The 10,090-nt window shown below is 42.8% G+C and overlaps 1 protein-coding gene across 1 annotated transcript; it reads left to right on the top strand.

Moving 5' to 3' along the window:
- Positions 1–3,331: 3,331 nt before the first annotated feature.
- On the top strand, positions 3,332–9,660 carry acadl (acyl-CoA dehydrogenase long chain). Its single transcript, XM_042325100.1, has 11 exons — positions 3,332–3,490; positions 4,227–4,403; positions 4,636–4,773; positions 5,122–5,286; positions 5,580–5,646; positions 5,833–5,997; positions 7,312–7,413; positions 7,655–7,768; positions 8,080–8,207; positions 8,475–8,561; positions 8,660–9,660. Exons 1-11 carry the CDS (start codon positions 3,405–3,407, stop codon positions 8,751–8,753), a joined length of 1,323 nt encoding a protein of 440 aa, XP_042181034.1. The 5' UTR covers positions 3,332–3,404; the 3' UTR covers positions 8,754–9,660.
- The last annotated feature ends 430 nt before the right edge of the window (positions 9,661–10,090 follow it).

Below are 10,090 nucleotides of genomic sequence, written 5' to 3'. Positions count from 1 at the left end.
TCCACGAGGTCCCTCCCCTAGTCCATGAGGTCCCTCCCCTAGTCCAGGAGGTTCCCCCTAGTCCAGGAGGTTCCCCCTAGTCCAGGAGGTTCCCCCTAGTCCATGAGGTCCCCCCCCCTAGTCCATGAGGTCTCCCCCTAGTCCAGGAGCCCCCCTAGTCCAGGAGGTTCCCCCTAGTCCATGAGGTCTCCCATGGTCCATGAGGTTCCCTAGTGGAAACACGTATAACCAGGCCAGCTCGGCTCAGTTCAAAAGTGTGAAATGGTGAAACACTTACCACAAGCCAGGCTCGCTTTAGCGTAGAACTACAGTGTTTGACCGTATTGTGAAATGGTGAAACACTTACCACAAGCCAGGCTCGCTTTAGAGTAGAACTACGGTGTTTGACCGTATTGCCCAGCCTGAAGGGTATCCATGTTTTCCATGCCAGTGTGTTGAGGGCAGGACAGTGGGGGCACTGAGTTGTTTTTGTCTTGGTCATTTTTCCTGAAAATAAAAAAACGATGTAGTGGGTAATATAAATGTTGAGCTGACCCGAGTAATCTAATAGAGAGGATGCAAAATAAAGTACCAAAGCAAAAATGCAAAAAAATGTATAAATTAAATATAAAGAATGATAATTACCACTGAACAGATTCCAAGATCCCAGATTGTATGGGTTCCCGAATACCAAATTGTACCTTTATTGGTTCACAAATCCCAGACTGTACCTTAATGGCTGGTATCAGGAACAAGCTAACAATGTGGCAAGCTCTAATAACTGAGATCTGCATACAAATACACACCCTTTTTTAAAACTGTATAACTGGGACCTGCAGTTTGCGTGATGGTACAAAGGTATTTCATTTTTTGCTGATATTTTTTAATATTTTTTATTGAACCTTTATTTAATTAGGCAAGTCAGTTAATTTTAAGAATTAATTCTTATTAACAATGACAGCCTATGATTTCCAGGATTGTGGTAAATAAATGTGCAACTATGCTGATCAAACAAAATTATTTTGAGAATCTATGAAATCATTACACTGCGACTATGTTAAAATTCAGATAGGGATCAGCTATTGTTATAAACTGTAAATTAGGTTTGTTAAACACAAGTTTGTCTAACCTTACCTTATCAATCCAGTATGACTATTTTGGTTAAATTTCGGAACTGATCGGGGAAAATGTGCATTAGGTCGCCCGACATAACCATAACAGTATTGATTACCAGGCAGCATGAAGCCAAAAGATAAGTGAAAGAGCTTCAGATATAGAAGCACCCGATTAGCCACTAATCACCCCATTAAAAGGTGGAAAAATCCACATTCACCACATGAATGGTGTGATAGGTAAGATGTTTCCACCTTTTAATGGTGTGATAGGTAAGATGTTTCCACCTTTTAATGGTGTGATTGGTAAGATGTTTCCACCTTTTAATGGTGTGACTGGTAAGATGTTTCCACCTTTTAATGGTGTGATTGGTAAGATGTTTCCACCTTTTAATGGTGTGATTGGTAAGATGTTTCCACCTTTTAATGGTGTGATTGGTAAGATGTTTCCACCTTTTAATGGTGTGATTGGTAAGATGTTTCCACCTTTTAATGGTGTGATTGGTAAGATGTTTCCACCTTTTAATGGTGTGATTGGTAAGATGTTTCCACCTTTTAATGGTGTGATTGGTAAGATGATTCCACCTTTTAATGGTGTGATTGGTAAGATGTTTCCACCTTTTAATGGTGTGATTGGTAAGATGTTTCCACCTTTTAATGGTGTGATTGGTAAGATGATTCCACCTTTTAATGGTGTGATTGGTAAGATGTTTCCACCTTTTAATGGTGTGATTGGTAAGATGTTTCCACCTTTTAATGGTGTGATTGGTAAGATGTTTCCACCTTTTAATGGGGTGGTTATAGTCTAATCGGGTGCACCCGCAGTCACACGCTATTGCCAAGGACACAGTAACCTAGATAACGTCAGTTAGGTTAAACCAGGCCAAGAATGAAATAAAACAACCATTCAATCAATCAGGATAGTCAGTTTCATGAATAGGGAGTATGTATGCAGTGTTGTATAGCTGAGTTATTATGGACTCAAACCCTCTAGCAAGCTAGCTAACTAACTAAGCGTAACTAGGTATTTCTGGTTGTATCCCAAGGTGACTGTGTCCCAGTTTCGCATTAGCGGGTCAACAGACAATGTTGAACAATATAACTAACTAGCTATATTTTGCTTGCTGATTAAGTTACATGACAACATTGTAAAACTAAAATATGTTTATGCATCATTTTGATGAATTCAACACTATTCTCCATAGAAACAATAAACAATTTATGTACTGCTCATTGAGTACTGCTCAAAACGAACGGATCTGGCACTTGCAGTAGAGAGTATCTGTCAACTTCGACATATATTTTTCACACTAGTTAAACACGTTTTGACAGCTTTTGAGAACATTTTCCCGTGTAACACTTTTAGCCAACCGACACAACAAAAGTGAATGTGTTTCTTTAAAGGCCTGATTGGTGGAATGTTCAAGAGATGGTTGTCCTTCTGGAAGGTTCTCCCTTCACCACAAAGGAACTCTGGAGCTCTGTCAGAGTGACTATTGGGTTTTTGGTCACCTCCCTGACCAAGGCACTTCTCCCCCGATTGCTCAGTTTGGCCCGTGCGGCCAGCTCTAGGAAGAGTCTTGGTGGTTCCAAACTTCTTCCATTTAAGAATGATGGAGGCCACGGTGTTCTTGGGGACCGTGAATGCTGCAGACATTTTTTTGTACCCTTCCGCAGATTTGTGCCTCGACACAATCCTGTGTCAGCGCTCTAAGAACAATTCCTTTGACCTCATGGCTTGGTTTTGCTGCTGACATGCACTGTCAACTGTGGGACCTTATATAGACAGGTGTGTGCCTTTCCAAAACATGTCCAATGAATTGAATTTACCACCGATGGACTCCAATCAAGTTGTAGAAACATCTGAAGGATGATCAATGGAAACAGGATGCACCTGAGCTCAATTTTGAGTCTCATAGCAAAGGGTCTGAATACTTATAAATATAAGGCATTTCGTTTAAAATGTTTAATACATGATCATTTCTAAAACCCTGTTTTTAGCTTTGTCATTATGGGGTTTTGTGTGCAGATTGATGAAGGAAAATTATAATTTCATCATTAAGGCTGTAACGTAACAAAATGTGGAAAACGTGAAGGGGTCTGAATACTTTCCGAATGCACTGTATATCATCCATTATGTTTGGAATGTGTCAAATCTGATGTAATATGTTCATTCAGCAGGCCTTACCTCCGCCCAGTAGATGGCAGTAACTTCAACAAATGAGACCGTAGCCTACGCTTGAAATACTAGAGAAGATACGCATTCAATGTTATTGTGTCAGTTGCGTAAAAGCGGTAACGTTACGGAGGAAAATGTTGTCAAAAGCTGTCAAAGCGTGTTATTCTGGTGTGAAAAATGTATGTCGAGGTGGACAGGTACTTTCTTCTGCAAATGCCAGGTGCGTGTCGTAGATTTGCATGCTAATTTTACCGGCGAAACGATGTCTGTAGATATGCTTATCATTCACGTTAATTTACTGTCATTGAGCAGGAAATAAGTTATTTATTTTAAACATAAATATTTTAGTTAGACAGCCTTGTCATATGTAGTCAGTAACAAAATATAGCTTCTTATAGTGTTCAACATTGTCTGTTGACCCGCTAAAGCTAAACTGGGACACAGTCACCTTTGGCACACTTTCCCAGAAATGGCCTTTAAAGCCTACCTAACGTGTTCCTTCACATATGAGGTAACTAGTGGGTTTGAGTTTGTAACTCCGCTATCCAACACTGCTAGCTACAGGTTTTTACACCAGATAATGTGGTTTTTAATCTGAAGATACATCACTGCATACTTCCTATTCATGAACCTGACTCTCCTGATTGATTGACTGGTTGTTTTGTTTGCTCCTTGGTTTGGTTGCTTTAACCTAATGGCATTAGTAATGTCATTCTAGGTTACTCAGCCCGCCATGGGGGCTAGTCAAATTCCATGACTCAAATTCCACTACTAACTACACTGATCTCAGAAGTCAGTTTATAACTTTTTTTAGCAAACACACAAGTGGTTCAGTATACCACACCTAAAGATTAAAGGTGGACTTTGTAGGACACGTTAGGCCTTACAACTGCCTTGTTATGCCCATTAGACCAACATGTAGTTTATTTATAAGTGCCTGTGCCTCCATTTCCCAGAATGCAGCACAGCCAGCCCCAGGAAGGGAAAGCTCCCCCGTCCAATAGGCCAGAGACGTCCAGCGCCAAGACTCTGATGGACATCGGCACCCGCAGAATCTTCAACGAGGATCATGACATGTTCAGGGAGAGTGTCCGACGTTTCTGGACAGAGGAGGTGGTGCCCTACCACAAGGAGTATGTATTGACTGTCTGTAACCATCTCTGCTTAGGCCTAGTGTTCCCCACCAGGGTCCTGTTCTTGGGGAACTTCAATGCTGCAGACATTTTGTGGTACCCTTCCCCAGGAAACTGACTGAAAGCGGGAGGAACCAGTTGCTTCAGTGAACTGAATGGTTTTCATGATGTGATTATGTTGTGATGACTCTGCTGACTTAAGGTATGGTCTCTGTCTTCCCTCCCCCTCCAGATGGGAGAAGGCAGGTATGGTGAGCAGGGAGCTGTGGCAGAAGGCTGGGGAGCAGGGTCTGTTGGGCATCCTCACTCCAGAGGAGCACGGTGGGATCGGAGGTGATCTGCTGTCTGCAGCTGTGATGTGGGAGGAGCAGTGAGTATCTTGTCCTGACCAGGGATCAGCTCCCCACTGTCCATATAATCATATTATGATCTAAACTGATCCTAGCTCAGCACTCATACTCGGAGACGCTATATGAATACAGGCCCAGGTGTGGGTTGATTGGCTAGTATTTCCCAAGCCCTATTGCTATGACCATGGGCGTATAGCAGAATGTAACAGTTGTGATTTATATGTCAAACAACTGACTTAACTTAGATGCCTACTGATAACATCAATGCTATTCTGTCAACAGGCTTTGTGTTGTACTGCAGGGAAAGTCAGAAGGAGATATCAGGATGTTACACCCCTCTCCTCACCCTGTCTCTCTTTGTCCTCTAGGATGTACTCTAACTGCTCTGGCCCAGGCTTTGCCCTCCACTCTGAGATCTGCATGCCCTACATCAGTAACTATGGCTCCAAGGAACAGATTGATCGCTTCATACCCCAGATGGCTGCTGGTACCTGCATCGGGGCTATCGCCATGACGGAGCCGGGAGCTGGCAGGTGAGAACGTTTAACACTACTGGGCCAAGCTGAGCTGTACTGCTCTGGTTACCCTACTGGAAAGCATGATGTGAAAAGAAGATATCCAAGCAGGCACAGTACGGTTTGGGTCAGCACGATGGTGTGAAATTTGTTCATTTTAATAAGCTATACTTTCAGCATGAGAATTTGACGATGGTAAGGTCAATTTGGGGTCATTCTGCTTGTTTTCATTACGTGTTCTCGAACTTCTACCTCTGTCTAGCCAATAGCAGTTCATCCTAAAGACCCTCTCTTCTCTCCGTCCAACCCAGTGACCTCCAAGGTGTCAGGACGTACGCTAAGAAGGACGGCGATGACTGGATCCTCAACGGCAACAAGGTGTGTTCAGGGTGGATGTGGTTTAACCAGACTAGGGTTGTGTTCAGTAGGGCACACCGTAGCAAAACATTTTGCAAAGGAGAACAAAAATCTGTTTTCTTGCTTGACAAATTTGGGTAGTACCTCCATTTCAAAATGTTTTCTCCCAACTGAACATGACCCATGTCATTGACCGTTGTCCCACAGGTGTTCATCACCAACGGCTGTATGGCCGACATGGTGATCGTGGTGACCGTAACGAACCGCGAGGCGAAAACAGCGGCCCACGGGATCAGCCTCTTCCTGGTGGAGAAAGGAATGCCGGGCTTCCAGGCGGGCAAGAAGCTGGAGAAGATTGGCCTGATGGCACAGGTACAGTCAGAAATCTCAACTGCAAATGTTTTAACCCCCTTTCGTTAAGGGGCCATTTTGACCACCTGGCTGGGTTCAAATACTTTTGATTTCCTTTTCACATCTGTTACGCACACCTCTGAAGAGGGAACGCAACACCCTGCTACAAGTAAACTCTCCGTGAAGTGAAAAAGGTATGGACTGTAGGTGCGAGTAAGGATGACAACAGGCAGAATGTGGTAACGTTTACAAGGATTTTATTCCTTTACACGGTAATATGGGGAAAAGGGGCTGGACGGAACCAAAGCAAAGAAAGTAAATCTCAAAGCCCCCCCCCCTCTATCTTACCTGCCTACCCACTACTTACCTAATTTAGCACCACCTGGTGCCCTAACCAAAATACAGGGGGTGGTCCGCCCAGGTCTTACCTAGTGTGCCGAGACAATGAATATACTACAGGTATATGTATGCCCTCGGGCCTCTTGCCTAAACACTCCCAAGGTGCCTTCCCCTTTCCCCCTGGGAACGAATGAAACAGAATATTAAACAATTTCATAAACAAACAAAGGACATCAAATAAGCTCTACCTGAGCAACAAACTCACAGAACATACCACTTCCCAGCAATGAACTCCCAGCAGAATCAACCTCTAGCAAAATCTCTCTCAGTAATCCCCTCCAAAATCTCTCACAAATCTCTCTAGCAAAATCTCTGCAATGACCTCCCAGAAAATCAACCTCTAGCAAAATCTCTCTCAGCAATCCCTACCTCCAAAATCTCTCTCTCCTGAACAGAACACTGGCTTTTATATAGCTTCAGAGTGAATGGGTAATTGGAGACAGCTGTGTCTTGACGAGGGGGCGGGGTCAGCTCTCCAATTAGCCATGGAGTAGACCAATCAGCTGCTTGAGGGATTTCAGGTAGCCATTTCCTGAAATAAACACATGCACAAACACAAACTACAACACATAAACTGGGGAACGTAACAACATCCTTTCAGTTTGATTGAGCCTGTATGTAGAACCAGAGAGATGGGTTGCTTTTTGTTTTTTACTATTCCTTTGGTTTCATTGTGTAGTTAAAGCTCAATCGAAGGCAACTGAAGTATTTGAAAGAAAACAAACACTATTGAATCCAGGTCTGGTCAAATGAACAAAAAAAAACTAATTGCTTCAAACAGTCGGTTTGATATTGACGTCCCTTGAGAAGTGGGTTCAGGTGACCAGAACTAGTCAACTGTCATGTCAGACCATTTTATAGAACAGCCATTACCTTCGATATATATATATATATATATATATATATATATATTAACCGTTGTCTCTCTGTCCCCAGGACACTGCTGAGCTGTTCTTTGAGGACGTGCGTCTCCCTGCTTCTGCCCTGCTGGGACAGGCCAACAAGGGCTTCTACTACCTGATGAACGAGCTGCCACAGGTACACCTTTCAGAGAGGAATTACATTGCATGATATACCAGGGTTGGGGTCAGGTACATTTCAATTCAGGAAGTAAACTGAAATTGCAATACCAATTGTATTTATTTAAAGAGCAATGACTGAGTTGAAGGGAATTGACCCCTAACCTATTCCTATGTACTCGATTGTCACAAAGGTATGACTATATCTAGTAGCTACAGACCACGTCATTATTAATGCTCTTCACCTCTTGTTCTTCCAGGAACGCCTGCTGATTGCAGACATGGCCATCGCCAGCAGTGAGTTCATGTTTGAGGAGACCAGGAACTATGTGACTCAGAGGAAGGCATTCGGCAAGACCATCGCTCACCTTCAGGTTGGATAGCATTATCTTTGACTCGTATTTCTGCTGTAGTAACAGGTATGTTTTCGGTGTAGTGAACACTAGTGCTATTGGGGTGGTAGGTAACCTAGGTTAGAGAAGCTGAGTCAAAGTGGGGACTGAACTAGCAACTAGAGGGCTGTTTGTGTCAGACCCCGTCTCTCCTACTGTTTTGCCCTTGAGCGAGGCACTTAACCTCAAACTATCTCCATAGAACACATTTCTGTTTGACCAGATGGATGAATAGTTGTATTGTAGTATATTGAAGTGATCCACTAACTCAATCCCCCTGTCTCATGGTGCAGACTGTGCAGCACAAGCTGGCAGAGCTGAAGACTGAGATCTGTGTGGGCCGCTCCTTTTTAGACACCTGTCTCCAGCTTCACACAGAGAAACGCCTGGACTCTCAAACAGCCTCTATGGCCAAATACTGGTGAGAACACAACCAAATACTAAACCTTCTTTCACCAGATTTATGCTACTCCAGTCCAGAACTGTCAGTATGTTTGATGTGTAAAGTGCACTTGCACATCCACCCTTGGATTGGATTTAAAGGGAGTGGATTGGTATAAGAGTAATGCTGGGGATGTCTTTCCAGACAATGCTTTTAAACCCATGATGAAGTGCACACTTCAGGGAGAAGGGTAGAGAATTGGGACACCCCCTATATCGTCTGACTTGACTTTTTTTTGTTTATCAGGGCGTCTGACCTCCAGAACTCTGTGGCCACCCGGTGTCTGCAGCTCCACGGAGGCTGGGGCTACATGTGGGACTACCCCATCGCCAAGTGAGTGACGGTGATGTGTGTGTCATGGAAATATAACATGTTATTCTATTTAGTTATATGCTGTCAGTGCATATGAAAATCCTCTCTCTCCCCATCAGGGCGTTTGTGGATTCCCGTATCCAGCCCATCTATGGAGGCACCAATGAGATCATGAAGGAGCTGATCGCCCGCAGTATCGTCAGCCAGAAGTGAGGGAGACGTCCCAGTGACATCATCATGGAGGAGAGCTGGGAAGTGGTTAACATAAGTCTCTTAACACCAACAGCAGTTTTGACTGGGTTAGCTACTGAGCTGGTTGTCTGTGCCTTTTGAAGTGATTGTCATGTTCACTGAAGGTAGGCCAGTGGTATTTCTGGGACAAATCTGAACTTCCACTTAAGTCAAATTTTTACTTATTCTCCCATAGAGATCAATGCATGACTGAGAGAAACATTTTACTTAAGTGGAACTTAGGATTCACTCCTCTTTGAATAAGCATGGAGTGAAATAATAGATATTCAGGTTTTGTCATTTATTTTCTAATATTGCGGGGAATGTGTTTTTAACAATCTAGATGTAGGGTTGTTTATCCCTTTCCTCTTGGCTTCTACAAAGTCAACAATATGTTATTAAATCCGTCCATCCTTTCACACTTGAAATCTAAAAAGTTTGAAACAATGATCAAATAAATGCACAGTTAAGTTATATATTTTTGTAATACCACCTTTTGTGTTTGTGTCCTGCTGTGTTTATGGGGGTGGAAAACTAAATGGTTTAGTCATGTACGTTAGAATGTTTTAGTTTGAATGAACAGCATTTTATCCATCATTTGTTCCTAGCTCCAAACCGGAAGTGCCCTTGCATTCTTTCCTGATAACTATTAATGGTCAGCATTAAAGGGGGAAGGGGGAGACCTAGTCAGTTGTTCAACTGAAATGTGTCTTCTGCATTTAACCCAACCCCTCTGAATCAGAGAGGTGCGGGGGGCTGCCTTAACACCTCAACAAGCTGTGAATTAGAACATTGCAGAATTGTTGAACATTTTAAAAGGCACCTTTTTTTTTACCATTTTGTAATGTAATAATATTGCTTGTTTATTAAAGTTATACAATTTTGGTGATCCCTCTTCCAATTTTAATTTGGGTCTATTGTGTTCTGTCAGTTTCATGAAAATGTGGGGTGTTCTATTGCAGTGGATGAAGGCATACAGGAATAATGCATCATGATACTGTCCTAAGGCATTAAAAGCCTGGTTTTTGGGTGTGTGTCTGTTGTACGTGAGAAGATGTGTGAGCCTGAGATTGATGCCCTGGTGACAGCTCAGGAGGACGAGAACGGCAGCCTCAACAACTAAGGTTAAGTCTTCTGCGCAAAGCTGTCTCCTGCTATGTATTATTTTAACCACAAGATGGCAGTAAGTCTTGTGAACCAATTAAACCTGGGTTTTATTCCATCTCAATAGTGATGTGTGTCTACTAGGAGTATTTTCATTAGCTTTGATTCCATTCCTTTCATTTTTTTATCAATTCCTATCTGTATGGTTTTGATAA

This window comes from Oncorhynchus tshawytscha, linkage group LG08 (assembly GCF_018296145.1).
Source record: "Oncorhynchus tshawytscha isolate Ot180627B linkage group LG08, Otsh_v2.0, whole genome shotgun sequence".
In the NCBI taxonomy this organism is placed as follows: domain Eukaryota; kingdom Metazoa; phylum Chordata; class Actinopteri; order Salmoniformes; family Salmonidae; genus Oncorhynchus; species Oncorhynchus tshawytscha.
Note: the sequence above shows the minus strand (reverse complement) of the source record. Positions and strands in the feature narration are given on the sequence as shown.

Coding starts and splice junctions, on each gene's coding strand:
- acadl (XM_042325100.1), top strand. CDS start 3,405: ATGTTGTCAAAAGCTGTCAAAGCGTGTTATTCTGGTGTGAAAAATGTA. Junction 4,774..5,121: donor GCTGTGATGTGGGAGGAGCA/GTGAGTATCTTG, acceptor TTTGTCCTCTAG/GATGTACTCTAACTGCTCTG. Junction 7,769..8,079: donor AGACCATCGCTCACCTTCAG/GTTGGATAGCAT, acceptor CTCATGGTGCAG/ACTGTGCAGCACAAGCTGGC.